General features: G+C 37.0%; 2 protein-coding genes across 2 annotated transcripts in view; one reads left to right on the top strand and one right to left on the bottom strand.

The window, feature by feature from the left end:
• poc5 (POC5 centriolar protein homolog (Chlamydomonas)) overlaps positions 1-15,240 on the bottom strand; it is a 703,663-nt gene that overhangs the window by 40,047 nt on the left and 648,376 nt on the right. The window lies entirely within an intron of this gene.
• The window catches only part of sv2ca (synaptic vesicle glycoprotein 2Ca), a 45,004-nt gene that overhangs the window by 26,741 nt on the left and 3,023 nt on the right, over positions 1-15,240 (top strand). The window contains exons 4-12 of the mRNA XM_051893442.1: positions 177-328; positions 11,608-11,741; positions 12,370-12,459; positions 12,844-12,954; positions 13,081-13,169; positions 13,274-13,438; positions 13,556-13,689; positions 14,730-14,933; positions 15,048-15,207. Of these exons, the coding sequence (XP_051749402.1) occupies positions 177-328; positions 11,608-11,741; positions 12,370-12,459; positions 12,844-12,954; positions 13,081-13,169; positions 13,274-13,438; positions 13,556-13,689; positions 14,730-14,933; positions 15,048-15,207 (1,239 nt within the window). The remainder of the gene's footprint in view (positions 1-176; positions 329-11,607; positions 11,742-12,369; positions 12,460-12,843; positions 12,955-13,080; positions 13,170-13,273; positions 13,439-13,555; positions 13,690-14,729; positions 14,934-15,047; positions 15,208-15,240) is intronic.

The raw sequence follows: 15,240 nt of genomic DNA, 5'->3' as shown, positions 1-15,240 counted from the left end.
ACCAGCTAATCAAGGTCTAATTAGGCATACAGGCAGGTGTGTTGAGGCAAGTCGGAGCTAAACTCTGCGGGACAGTGGCCCTCCAGGACCGAGCTTGGACACCCCTGTCTTAGACCCTCTGCACTGGCCTTGATGTTGTGCTTTTCTGATTTATTCTTCATTCTCTTGTCCTTCAGGATTGGTGGAGCGGTGCCCATCGTCTTCTCATACTTTGCTGAGGTGTTGGCAAGAGAGAAGCGTGGAGAACATCTGAGCTGGCTTTGCATGTTCTGGATGATTGGAGAGATTTATGCCTCTGCCATGGCTTGGGCCATCATACCTCACTACGGTAAGAGAACCAGATTATGCGCTTTATATTTTGATTAAAAAATAAATAAATAAATAAATAAATATATACATATATATATATATATATATATATATTATTTTGATAATCATCAATATTAAAGTTTCTAATTATTAGTGAAATGTATTAATATTACACATATTATTAATTAAAACAAATACTAAAAATTATGATTTTTTTCAGTAAGGACGCATTGAACTAAATAAAAAGTGATGGTATTTCTACATTGTTACAAAAGATTTCTATTTGAAACAAATGCTGCTCTTTTGAACTTTTTATTTATCAAAGGAACTGTCATGGTTGTTTTTGGGTTTTTGTTCTTGTTCATGTCTTTTATTTTGTATTCATGCTCACTGTCATGGTTCCTGTTGTCATGTGATTCCCTTGCTCCTCATGTGATCTTGCTATGTGCTCCCCTTGTGAATAGGCTTGTTCGAGGTGCATCAGCGCTGCACAGACCGATTAGCGTATGACATCAAAGTACCGCAAGAGAGATTCAAAAGCATAACACTGTGTCTAACATTGCATCGCGCCGCAACAGCTAAAAGCTGTCTACACTGAACGCGACAAACCGAAAGTTGCAAAGCACATGGACTACGTCAAAAATAGAACAAGGAATCCGTTTACTGCTGGGAATTTGTTGTTTCAAGTCGCGTCGCATCGTGCCGCGCCGCGCCGCATCCAGTGTAGACATTATCAATGATTATAATGGGTTCTCTTGTCTTTTGATGTGTTGCGTCGTGCCGTTCGTGTCCGGTGTAGACACGGTGTAAGGAGTCGTATGCTCTCCAATTTGATGTCTGCGCAGTGCCGATGCATCTCGAACAAGCCTATTGTGTCATGTTTTCATTGGTTGATTTAGTCGTGGTGTCTCAGTTCTGTTTTGTGATTGGGTCATTGTCTTCATTGTTCACAGGTGTTCCTTGTTTGTCAGTAGTCTCTCTGTATAAATAGCCCTCATGTTTCATTGTTCTCTAGCTTTGTTCTATGTAATCTGCTGTTGGTGAGTTATATGTTTAAGTTTGTAGTCAAGTCAAATCAAGTCATTGTTTCAAAAACAATAAAAATCCTACCATTCCTACACTTTTGAACGGTAATGCTTGATTGAGTTTTACGTGTTCGGTGTATATTTTAGGACATCCTCATTATGTTTTTTTGTATAGCCTAACTTTCTATTGACTTTTATCCATCATAATGCCATCCTTCAGTTGTCTTTTTCTTTCTCCCCCTTTTTTATATTTAACTATAACTATTTCCAAATTGATGTAAGGTGTGTGTGCATGCATGTTAATTATGTAGAATATATCTTTTGATGGTATTCATGTAGGCTATTTATGTAATCCCTTGGCAATGTTCTTTATGTTATTGTTATTCGAGCATTAAAAACGAATAAAAAAAGCAGAGAGAGAGGGGGAGGGGGCCGAAGGTAAGCTATAGGCTACCTTTTTTTCTTACAGCTTTAATTAAATATTACACTGGTTAGGTTCTATACAGAAAAGAACATGACGATTTTCACATTGGTTGGTCTGCAGAAAAACCGCAACGGGCTGAATGAAAATGTAATCGACTCTCTGACAGTAGGTGGCGCTGGAACAGCAGAAATAAAGCCGTTTCCTTGGTAACCTCTGTACACAAAGCAGCCAGCTGTGCTTATAACAACGCAGTCTGATAGCTCGAAAGATTGTTTACCTCCCTTACGAAAATTAACCAAGGTTTTACTAAATAAAACAAAAAAACATGGTTATTGTAGTTAACCATGGTAACCAAAAATTAACCATGGTTTTTCTACACTATAGTTTATGGTATTTGTAGTAAAATTATTGTTATACAAATGGTATCAATCCAACAAAAAATCATAGTTAACACACTTTAACTATAATAAAACCATGGTTAATTTTTGTAAGTGTTCACAATAGTTTGCAATGCAAGCTAGTTGCAATGTGTTATTTAGCTAGCTTTTTATACATGCAAATAAAACTAGCGAATAATACAAATTTATAAAATAATCTCAGTGTGATATGTTTTATACAACTTAGTGTAACATTTAACAGTTAGAAAACTGCGTGCATGTGACATCACATTGAGGCGGGGCAATTTGCTTCTTTCTAAGTCCATTTCGTCTGATGCCTTTTAGTCTGAGGCCGTTTTGTCCGATGCCTTTTTATCTGAGTACGTTTTCGTCTGATGCCTTTTAGTCTGAAGCTATTTCATCCGATGCCTAATTGTACAAGACCTGACACCTGACGTTGTTTTTCCTGAGACCTGAATCCTTTTAGTCTGAGGCATGACGCCTTTTCGTTGTACGACTGAGGTCTGAGGATGTCCTAAAATGTACACCGTATTACAAGGCATTTTGTAAATACCATGGCACTATGACTGTACATGTCCAAAAATCATAACTTGTATGTCCAAAAAATTATTATCAATTATTATCAAAACTGTTTTCATTTCCATCGCTTTTTACAATCGCTAGGACACATTTCTCAATACTTGGGTCACTTTTTCAAAACTCTTCACACACTTCTCTCCAATTTTTAACTTGGCATAGCAGTTAATTACACATTCAAAATGCACCAAAATTACCAAATCACTTCATACATGTCTCAAATCAATGACCTAAGAAACACTAACAACAGACAGCATTACAATCGTTTGCTTTTGTAAAATGTCTTTACAAAACAAGAATGACACTTTCTGCTGTTTAGAATTCACTGCAGTATATGTTACATATAATAAATGTTTACATTACAGTACAAAATTATTCCCAAGTTTTCCCCTTTTGTATAGATAGTACTGAAACTGAAAGACTAACACCTGTGTAGGTGTTCAGCTGCATCTAATTGTTTTGATAGTATTTCATTTTTTACATTCGTAATATATTTCAATATGGTATTACTGCAGAAATGTAGCAAATTGCTGTCTTATTCAGTTTTGTATTATGTTAGGTTTTGAACTTAAGAGTATGTAAACGTGCAAATTGGTCTGTAGGTATATAGAGTTTTGGTTGTCTAATTGAGAAATGTATGTATGTCATTTTAAAGATGTAGTAATTGAGTGCATTTTGTGCCAAAGCAATGTTAAATAATCTTTAGTTTAGCTCACACAGACTGATGTTGTGCTCAATGTGTGAAGAGTTTTGAAAAAGTGACCTAAGAAATTTGTCCTAGTGATCGTGGAAAAACAAAACAAAACTGTAAATCAAGTATCACAGGACTCAGGTAAAGTCCGATTACAACAAGGTACTCAGCAAGCTCAGGTCAAGGTGTCTGCTTTTCCTCTGACACGTGTGGGCTGTCCTCCACAGACAGTGATGACTATGAGGAAAGGAACAGCAGAGCTTTAGGTTAAGTGATTAATGTAGAAACAGAGCACTGCAGGGATATTTAAAGGATGAAGCGGCTCCTGTGGGGGAAGGCATAGCCTGATGATTTATGAGAACCTCTACTCTGGAAATAAGCTGCACTCATCAGTAGCAAAATGATGGAATAGAGGGGAAAGGAGGAGGAAAGAAGCTGAATGGATATGGAGAGGAGTCTCTTGGTCAAAACCACGACTAGAGCAGACCATTTTCACTCCTATTTAAGGGGTGTTCAGTCTGTTTTGTTCTCTGTGAACAGATCTTAATGAGGTTTTTCTCCTTGCCTTGTGAGACAAAGCGAAAGGAGTGCGTGATTTATGAATGGCCCTCGGTGGAGCCCAGGCAGGGGACATGCTGTCAGACACAGAGGCTAGGAGAGTATTAGGGAGTTTATATTATAGTCTGTATCCCAGGAATCAATGGGAAACAATCATAGGCTCTGTAAATTGGGAGCCTATGTGTGTGTGTGTGTGTGTGTCTCTTTTGTTGTCCCAAAGTAGATGGTCATTCACATACAGTTCAGTGATCATTTTCTGCATCTAACTAGGTATTTTTCCATCACTAATTTTTGTCAATCCAAATGAATTCGATGTCTAAGGCCCTGTTTACACTAGTGCATTTTCATTTTAATGCTTTGCTGACTTTGTGGTCCTTTTTAGCAGACATTGTGCAGTTAAACTCTGCATTTTATAATGCTGCAGATGCCTACATGTGCAAGAAGCAGAGGCAACTGTTTACACTTGTACGCGCATGCCCAGCGTGCATGAATGTGACATGCGTTTTCGGTCGTGTAATATGGACGGAGATCGTTTCTGAAACACAGTGAAAAGTCGAGGTATAGACGATGTATATATATTTTAAAATGCTGTTTTAAAACGAAAACACACTAGTGTAAACAGGGCCTAATTCTGAATGCTCTCTTATAAACTTTGCAATCTGAATCAATATACAACATAATATTAAAGCTGCAAGCAGCGATGAAGGGCCCTCGCACCCGTGCCACCACCACCCTGTGGCTTTAGGAAAACAGAGCACGTAGGCAATATGCATTTAAGTATATAAATATAGGAGGACAACGTCAGTCATTTGTATTTACCACACTTCCTGCTACCAGCTGGTGGCGCTATGGCTATAACTAAACTTTGGCATGTGGATGTCTTCAGGCCAGGGCACTTATCAAACATCTGAAGTCTGAGGCAGATTGGACATTGTATGCTTGAGTTACAACAACTTCCTGTTTCATGATGATAATAGCTTGCTTTAGCACTAAGTTAAGTGTTGCTAACATGTTTTAGAATGTTTATAGCATGTTTAGCACTCAATTGCATATATTATTATGCTGCTAGTAGTGCATCACAGTGTTAAACACGTCACTTCCTGTTGCCAGTGGGTGGCACTATTACTATAACTGAACATTGGCATGTAGATGTGTTCAGGGCAGGACTCTTCTCAAACCTGTGAAGTTTAAGGCAGATTGGACATTGTATGCCTGAGATACAACAACTTCCTGTTTCATGGCCTTTAGATTAGACTGATAAAATATGATGTTAATCTTATTAAAGCTCTAGGAGGAGTTCGTTAATGTACAACGTCTGGAAATGGCAAAAACTGTGAAGATTTTGCAGAGACTTTTTCACTAGGTGGCGCTATTGAGCCATTTTGCCACACCTAATTCTGAAATCCATATCAGACGTAAATTTTCACCACTTCTGACGTGTGTTCAAAGTTTCATGAGTTTTCGAGCATGTTTAAGGCCCTCAAAAATGCAATTAATTTCGGAGAAGAAGAATAATTGACTGAGCAATTACAATAGGGGCCTCACACCATCGGTGCTCGGGCCTTAATCATGCAAGGAACTGCTTTAAAAAACTGATTAACTGATAATGTAATGTAGTAAAGACAAAGATGATGATAGTATAACACAGGTTTATTAGATAAATTCAAATAGAACAGCCAACATGCGAAACAGCGTGCAAACACGAAACACAAACAATGCCGAACAACTGTGAACAAGGAGGAACTTAAATACACAGTGATGATTAACTAAAAGAAAAACAGCTGTGATGATTAGTGTTAGTGTCCATGGTGACTGATGAGCGGTGGGAAACTAGAACAAAGAAAGTCCATGAAAATTAAACCAAACTGAACATGACTATGATAGATAATCTGCACCTGTAATCTTAATTTGTGTGAAAAGGAATAAAATTTGTTGGTGTTTTCTTGCCACCAGTGTTCATTTCAGCTGGAAACTGCAGTGAATTGTATCTATGGGCCCTATCATACACCCGGCGCAATGCAACGCTAGGCAGTGTTTTTTGCTAGTTTCAGCCCGACACAGTTATCATTTTCATGTCCAGCGCCACATTGTTTAAATAGCAAATGCACTCGTGCCCATCTGTTCGCCCATGGGTGTGCTGGTCTGAAAACTAGGTGTGTTCAGCCGCATTGTTGTCTCATTGCTATTTTGAGGCAACTGAAAACGACTGCACCATTGACCAACAAAAACCTGGTCTAAAGTCAATTGCGCAGTATTTTTTGTTATTTAAAAGGCATGTTAGAAATATGCGCCTACAGGCAGGTGCGCAACACTCGTACACTCTGCTTGTTACACACACAGGGACGCACAGCAGCACACAAACATGCCAAATATTAAAAATGTATTTAAACTGACTCATCAGGCTTAGAGTGTCTATATTCTGCAATGTAAATAGCAATCGGCCATGGTGCAAGCGCATCTGGCTTTTAAAGGGAATGGGAGACGAAACTCTGATTGGTTTATTGCACGTTACGCCCAAAACATACACATGACTCATTAAGAGACTAGGTACAACCCTTTTGGACCATGCGCCTGGCAAACTAGTAAAAGTGAATTCAGACACACCCTAAGTGCACTTCAGACCATGCGCTTAGATTGTTAAAATAGGGCCCTATAAGTACATTTTTGTAGTTTTGCAAAAATGCAGGTAGAGGCACATTTTTCCAATGAGCCTACCATCTTAAAAATAAAGGTTCTTTTATTGGCATCTATGGTTCCATCAAGAACCTTTAACACCCAACCTTTTCAATGCACAAAAGGCTTTTTATGCTTAAAAAAGGTTCTTTAAATTTTTCTGACTTCTTCACACTAAGAAAAAATGGTTCTTTTAAGAACCATTTAAGAACCATTCTTTGGGGAACCCAAAATGTTTCTTCTATGGCATCACTGCAAAAACCCCCTTTTGGAACCTAGGTTGAAATATTCAGTGTTCTCCATTGACCAGTTTGTAAGACATAAATAAACATATTCATGTTTATTAGGTGTATAAACTTATCCATCATGGTCCTGCTCATGTGCGCAAGGTATTTTTGAATGTGAGTTGGATTTAAGGGTTCACTTAAAATTTCCCATTAAACTGATTATTAATAAGTACACCACCTCTTTTAATTGTATCGAAATTTCATTCAGATTGAACTCAGTCTCATTGACTGGGGGGAGGGAGTTTAAAAGCTTTTATACCCTATTGAGCCATGGCCCTATTGAGCCATCACTCCAATTTTAAATAGATTATTATTTGGTTGCATGTAAACATAGCTACTGTCTGAGACCTGATGGAGTTTGGGTTCCTTGCCGCTGTCGCCTCTGGCTTGCTTAGTTGGGGACACTTGACTTGACATTTTGATATTCAACAGTGCTTTTGATCTGCCTGCATTGACACTATTCTTTAAGAGCTGCTGTGCAGTCAAACAATGTACCAGTTATCAATGTAAAGCTGCTTTGACACAATCTACATTGTAAAAAGCGCTATATAAATAAAGGTGACTTGACTTGACTTGACATGGTACTTCTCCTGAAGAGGCCGCACAATTTGAGATATCATTCATGTTTGTTGTCCAGACAGTCTGGGAGTTACACACCAAAGTATAATATGGTTTGGCTTTTGTTTAAATCTCTGACTCTACCTATGAGTAATAGTAATAGTATGCCTTAATGCCTTAGCAAGCACTACTAGTAATAAATGGAATATAAATGCAAATATGTGAGATATGAAGCTGTATATATGCACTGTGTGTACTATATGGGTAATACATCAGTTGCCTGACACTTTTAAAAGCTCTTTTGTCATTTGTCACTTGCTTCATACATCCACACACAAACATATTACCTTCAAGCAAGTGTACATAAACAATTTTTTTTAATGTCAATATAAAGTCTTTCCTATATATATATATATATATATATATATATATATATATATATAAAAGCCACCCTGGAAACAGAGCACGTGGGCAATATGCACTTAAGTATATAAATATAGGAGGTCATTTGTATTTACCACACTTCCTGTTTCATGATGATAATAGCTTAGTAGCTAATGTAGCTAACATACATTAGTCAGCTCCCTTCTAAGGCAGCATTAAACAACCTCATAAGTGTTTTATTTCTCTACATCAGCAGCAACTGCATACAACATATAAGTAGCAGACAAGAGATTTGAAACACAATTAATTCCAGTATAGTTTGATGTTAGCATGTTTCTAAGCTAACACAACAATATGCTAATATGAGTAAAAGAGTAAAAGCTAATAAAAACAAATAGCACACAATTATTAGATAAAATTCATTTTTTAATTTAGTATTGAATGAGCATTTCTTCTACCTCTTAGACTTATGCTGAATTCTGAACGCATACAGCCTACTACTCTTACTATTTTTATCATATCTTAGTAAAAATAGTAATAGTACGGAGCCCCGCACATGACATGCAAGAAAAATTAAATCGTGCACACGATTTACTCATTCGTTCCCTCGATTTACTAAATCGTTAGCCTACGATTTTTTTCCTGCATGTCATGTCCGGGGCTCCGTATAATAGTGCCATTTTTTTTTTTTCACTGAGCTTGTCACAGTGCATTCTGGGATTGCTTTCTTCACAAAGGATACATGCCAACATGAGGTTTCTGTTGGTGCCTCTGGAGTCAGCATGCTAGGTTTTGTAACAGAGCAAAAGTGTGAATGTACATAAAATTGGAAATTTTTCTAGTCATTACAAGATTTACTTTCACTCTGTGTGTGTTTGAATTGTGAGTGTGTGTCGTTTTATTAGCATTGAAGCCGGCCGTGGTAGTAGAGCCGATGGCAAGCCACTTTACATGAGTACAAGCGGGTAGGTGTGCTAGCTGCTGACTCATTCACCCGTTTCCTCAGTCAATTATGCACATAATCTGTGTAATGAGATTTCCAATGACATGGGCGAAACATTAACCCTCTGGGCTTGCTTGCTGCCGCAATCACAGCTTCATAACTCTGACTTATACTGCAGTGTATTGTTACCGTCATTATTTACCACAGGTCCTCACAGAGATATGCAAATGAACACACACAATGAGTGCTTCGTCTCACCAAGCTGTATTCCTCTTTTACTCCGGTAGACTTAAACCATATTTATACCACCATCTTCTAGCTGTAAACTCAGGACTGTATATACTATATGTATTTTGCGTATTATTGGACTTTAGGATTTTATATGTTACCCATATTTAATATAGTTTGGGTGTTTCTTTTACTTTGTGCTGCTATGTTAGTATTTTTTAAGAATGTGGACATGTTGGCATCTGTCTAGTTTGCCTAGCATCTACCAAATGACAGCTTAATTTGATCTAAAATACCACAGTGTTTATTTAGACACATGGTGTTTAATGTCTACAAACATTGTCCTGGGCGCTGTGATGGGGTGAGGGGTTTGGGGAGTGTTAGATCTTATTTTAATCATGCATAAACACATAAAGAATTCCTTTAATGACCACTTTGCTTTTTAAGCAATGAAAGATACTGTACTTTCTGCCTTTCAATGAGGCATTTTCATTTTAATGACATCATTAGCACCCTACACAGTTTTACAGCTTAGCGCATCAGACATAACTAAAGAAAAAGACACATATGGTGGAGAAGTAGAAAAAGCACCACTTAAAATGTAAAGTAATGAGACAAACACATTTTCAGCTTAGGATACATTTACTGCTCACTGGGAGTCCATGACACTCTTAAAGCTGCTTTACGTGATTTCAGAAACCTGCCTGACACCACTTAAAATTAGAAATGTGGAATATTTTTTATATACATGCACTTAAAGCTGCAGTCCATAACTTTTGGTGCTCTAGCGGTTAATAAACAGCATACAATATATATACAGAGCTACAATATATACAGTATACCAGTCCCTTTTACCTTTATTTGGAATCTTTCATTAATTTCTTAAGTTTTTAGGATATTTGAGGATTTAAAAGAAACATTTGTTTATAAAGCCAATGCTGATGTATGTTTTATTTTTTCATATTTAAATTTTCATTTTGATTTTCACTTTTGTCATTTTGAATAATTTCAAGTTTTTTTATATTTGTATTTAGTATTTAATTCTTTCTAATATTTATTTTTAACAATATAATATTTTTAATAATATTTAATATTTTAATTTCAGTTTTACGGTAATAGTACTTGAGCTTATTTTAGTTTATTGCAAATGCAGCATTCAAGTTTTTCGTCATATTTATATTTTATTTTATTTCAGCTTTATTCAAATAAGCAAAAACAAATTTTAATATTTTTAGTTTTAGTTCACAACAACAACAACAACACTGTTTTAGATTCTGATTTTTTATTTTCTTTTTATGTTATTCCTAACTAAAATCAGGGGCCTGTACCATGAAGCCGGATTAGCTGGCTAGCCAGTTAAGTTTCAGATTAGTTTGTGCCAATCCTGGGTTTTAGGTACCATGAAGTGACTTGGCTTTTAGCGGTGTTCATCGCCATAGTAACTTACGCTCCACAGCTAACCTGCTCCGGGGCAGGTTATGTTCTGGGTAAGAGATCTCAAACCGAAATTGGACCAATCAGATGTGAGCAAAGTGATACTGACACATCCAACGCAATAAAGTCCCTCCCCCAGTTTCTCCTCCTCCAAATTAAAGATCACTATATAGTGAAAACAAATATTTAACAATGAAATTGTCTTGCTTTAATGATTTATAGAATTATTTTATGATTTATATATGATTTAAATAATTATTATATGATCTATATTATTAATCCATTTCACACAAGCAATTTTAGTTTAACAGTTATTATTAAGCATTTATTTTAAATAAATATTAATATATACAGATCATATGTAAGCTGTAGAATCAACAGATAACTCTTTAAAAATGACTACATAACCTTACATGTTTGAGTCTCTATTGCTGTATATAATAAACTATATAAACACTTGACAATTTTCACTTGCTCTGATAGAGCAAGATAATTTCTTTTATTTGTCCTTTTTCATGGACAAGTTTCTTCTTTAGTGTAAATGCGTTTAAATTCTTAATTTTCTTCAGCAAAAGAGTTTTGAATCGTGTTGACTCTCTCGCGTGAATTAAATCACAGTTTCTTTCTGTTGCAAGGCATGTGATTGGCTGTTTGCCACTGATGTCACGTATTCATGTGCACACGCTCCACAAACTCAGGATCAAAGCCTGAGTTGACAGAGAAAGTTGATGATCAGCATCATGGTACCAACAAAGCCGGATTGGAGTGGTTTGGTTTTGTCAACTTAAAACTAATCCTATAACCCTGAGTTTGTTCAACTACCATCATGGTACAGGCCCCTGGACTGCATTATAAAAGGAAACCCAAACTGTTACAAATATTAATCCTGATGGTTTTCAGTTCAAAAGACAAACACACTAGACTCCGTACTTATGTAATCAATCAGCGTTGGGCAAATAAAATGGATGTGTTCAATCGGACCATAATCACTGTGACATGCCAGCAGTGACAAATGTTGCCAGTCCAAATCCTACAGTCTTATGGCTTGAAGTGCTACCAGCCAAGCCCTTTGTCTGTGCTGGATCAATAACATGAAAAATTGTTTGTTATTTTCTTCAGGCTGGAGTTTCAGTATGGGCTCAGCTTATCAGTTCCACAGCTGGAGGGTGTTTGTGGTGGTGTGCGCTCTTCCCTGCGTCTGTGCCGTGGTGGCCTTAATGTTCATGCCGGAGAGCCCGAGGTTCTACTTGGAGGTAAGTAGAATGTTATCATTATAGTTGTGGTGTAGATTTCGCTATTATTTTACATTTAGAATGATTTTTAGTACTATATCTTTATTGTTATCGTCAGTGTTGGGGAAAGTTACTTTTAAAAGTAATGCATTACAATAGTGCGTTACTCCCCAATAAAAAGGACCTAATTGCGCTACTTAGATTTTTTTTTATGGAAAGTAATGTGTTACATTACTTTTTCATTAGTTTTTCTCATCTAGAACTAATATAACCATTATGTTTTTATATGTTTATTGTGTCTCATCATGGGGACAGGAGAGCTGTCAGTCAATGTGAAAACAAAATAACTTACAGTATTTTAAAAAGTAACTCAGAATTTTGTTGTAAATTAAACAGCTTTTTATTTTTATCTGCATGTTTACAAGAACATCAATTCAGTTTATATGACCTGAATGCCTTGAGAATCTGAGGAAACAGCCTGACTTAAGGGAACACGACTCTCTTTGAAGCTAATGACGCGTGCTTGTCGTGACTCCCTACGCCCCTCTTCCAGGCCTGCCATGGCAATAGAGGTGGGCGGCTGTCATCTAGCGCTGTGCTTTCCACTTAATCCAGTTAATCTCTTAGGGATTTTTCTTATTCTTTTCAGGTGGGGAAGCACGACGAGGCCTGGATGATCCTCAAGCAGATTCATGACACAAACATGCGAGCGCGTGGACAGCCCGAGAAAGTCTTTACCGTGAGTTGATTCCCTCACTGCACTAACTTTAAGCTGCTTAGAGCACCAACTATGCTTTAAAGTTGCTTAAATTCATGAATGATGGTCTCATCCTGCCCTGTATGTGGGCTTCATGGATGTTTTGGGTGTCATTTAGTGAGCTTCAGGAATTAGACAGATTGCAGCCCAATGATGAAGATCAAACTGTCACAAATATTTGACACTTTTATACCTTCTTAAACATATTCTTTCTCTTTTGTATTACAGTTGTCTTAAAAAGTATTTGGATACTTAAATCAAACTCAAAAATATTTACATTTCATTGCATTACATAACAAAATACACATTTTGGCAGACATTCTGTGGAATGAAGCCCATATGACTTAGTCTTGTTTCTTTTTGTAGGTGAACAGAATTAAGATCCCAAAGCAGATTGATGAGTTTGTCGAGATGCAGAATGAATCCGGCAACGTTTTATCAAAAGCGATCTTCAGAATAAAGACTGAGCTTCATGGGGTGAGATTCATGATGTGTAACTTTTCAGAAATTAGATTACCTATGCGATCATTTAAATAAATTACAGGATACTTGTGATATTTTTTATGATACAAATAAAAATAACTCCTTTTTCTGTCCTTCCAGATTTGGTTGAACTTCTTGAAGTGTTTTAATTATCCATTGAAAGACATTACAGTGAAACTTGCTATTGTGTGGCTCTCACTGTCATTTGGGTAAGACCTTCCTTTTTGTGTCACCCATCCATCCATCCATCCAACCATCCATCCATCCATCCATCCATCCATCCAGTCTTTAAAGAACTCCAATACTTCTGCAGGTATTATGGTTTATCTGTGTGGTTTCCTGACGTCATCAAACACCTTCAGGCTGATGATTACGCCTCCAAAGTACAAAGGCATAACAGCGAACGTATTGAAGACTTCACCTTCAATTTCACCCTTGAGAACCAGATACACACTAATAGCATATTTATAAATGACAGGTGACTTATTCAAGTGCTTATGTAACAGTAATCTTCTTATTAATGTACTAATTCTTATTCTGCGTATGCCTGCATATTATCACATACTGTAAATCATTTCCTTTATTTGTTCTTCAGGTTCACAAGTATGAAATTCAAGTCTGTCACTTTCATCAATTCCACCTTTCAAAGCTGCTTTTTTGAGGATGTGACATCAGTGGGATCTTTCTTTCGAAACTGCACATTCATTGAGGCTGTCTTCTACAACACTGGTAAAATGGTCATTTCTTTTTGAATACAAAACGGACCACTTTTCTGCATTTTACTACTTTGCTACATGTCTGAGCATACTTAAAGGATTAGTTCACTTCAGAATTAAAATTTCCTGATAATTTACTCACCCCCATGTCATCCAAGATGTTCATGTCTTTCTTTCTTCAGTCGAAAAGAAATTAAGGTTTTTGAGGAAAACATTCCAGGATTCTTCTCCATATAGTGGACTTCAGTGGGGTTCACCGGGTTGAAGGTCCAGTTTCAGTGCAGCTTCAAAGCGCTCTACACAATCCCAGAGGAGGAATAAGGGTCTTATCTAGCGAAACGATCGGTTGTTTTCCCAAAAAATATAAACATATACTTTTTAACCACAAATGCTCATCTTGCACTAGCTCTGCGATCCGCACGCATGACGTAATCACGTTACAAAGGTCATGCATGACGTAGGCGGAAGTACCGATCCAGTGTCTACAGAGCGAACCTGCAAAGATTAAGTCAAACGCCCTTTACAAAAAAAAAAGGTAAAACAACGATATCGGACGATTTTGAAGTTGGAGGAGAAAATTGATTAGATGGAGTTTTTCACCCTACCACGGTACTTCCGCCTATGTCACGCGTGACCTTTCAACGTAATGTGTGGCGCATCACAGAGCAGTGCAAGACAAGCATTTGTGGTTAAAAAGTATATACATTTTTATTTTATTTTATTTTTTGGGAAAATGACTGATCGTTTCGCTAGATAAGACCCTTATTCCTTGCCTGGGATTGTGTAGAGCCCTTTGAAGCTGCACTGAAACTGCAATTTGGACCTTCAACCTGGTGAACCCCACTGAAGTCCACTATATGGAGAAAAATCCTGGAATGTTTTCCTCAAAAACCTTAAGTTCTTTTCGACTGAAGAAAGAAAGACATAAACATCTTGGATGACATGGGGGTGAGTAAATTATCAGGAAATTTTAATTCAGAAGTGAGCTAATCCTTTAACAATCACTTTCTACTGTGGTTTAAATCTTATGAATTTAATTTATTCATTTGACAGACATTGACGATTCCAAACTGATAAATACAGACGTCATAAACAGCACATTTTACCACAACAAAACAGGCTGTCAAATGACGTTTGAGGATGATTACAGCGCATACTGGGTCTACTTTGTCAATTTCTTGGGAACACTGGCTGTTCTCCCTGGCAACATTGTATCTGCACTTCTCATGGACAAAATTGGCCGCTTGTCTATGTTAGGTAAGACAGAAATGTATACTAAATATTAAATGTATATATAAATGTATATGAGATTTATATTTTTTGTCATTGTATGAAAAAAATAGTCTTTAAGTAATTTGTTTGTTTTGTCAGGGTTTTCCATGATCCTGTCTGGTATCAGCTGCTTCTTCCTGTGGTTTGGCACCAGTGAGTCGATGATGATTGGGATGCTGTGCTTGTACAATGGGCTGAGTATCTCTGCCTGGAACTCCCTGGACGTTGTGACAGTAGAGCTGTTCCCTACGGATAGAAGGTGGGCTTGTTCTCATACATAATAAAATATGCT

Source organism: Ctenopharyngodon idella, chromosome 5 (genome assembly GCF_019924925.1).
Source record: "Ctenopharyngodon idella isolate HZGC_01 chromosome 5, HZGC01, whole genome shotgun sequence".
Classification (NCBI taxonomy): domain Eukaryota; kingdom Metazoa; phylum Chordata; class Actinopteri; order Cypriniformes; family Xenocyprididae; genus Ctenopharyngodon; species Ctenopharyngodon idella.
Note: the sequence above shows the minus strand (reverse complement) of the source record. Positions and strands in the feature narration are given on the sequence as shown.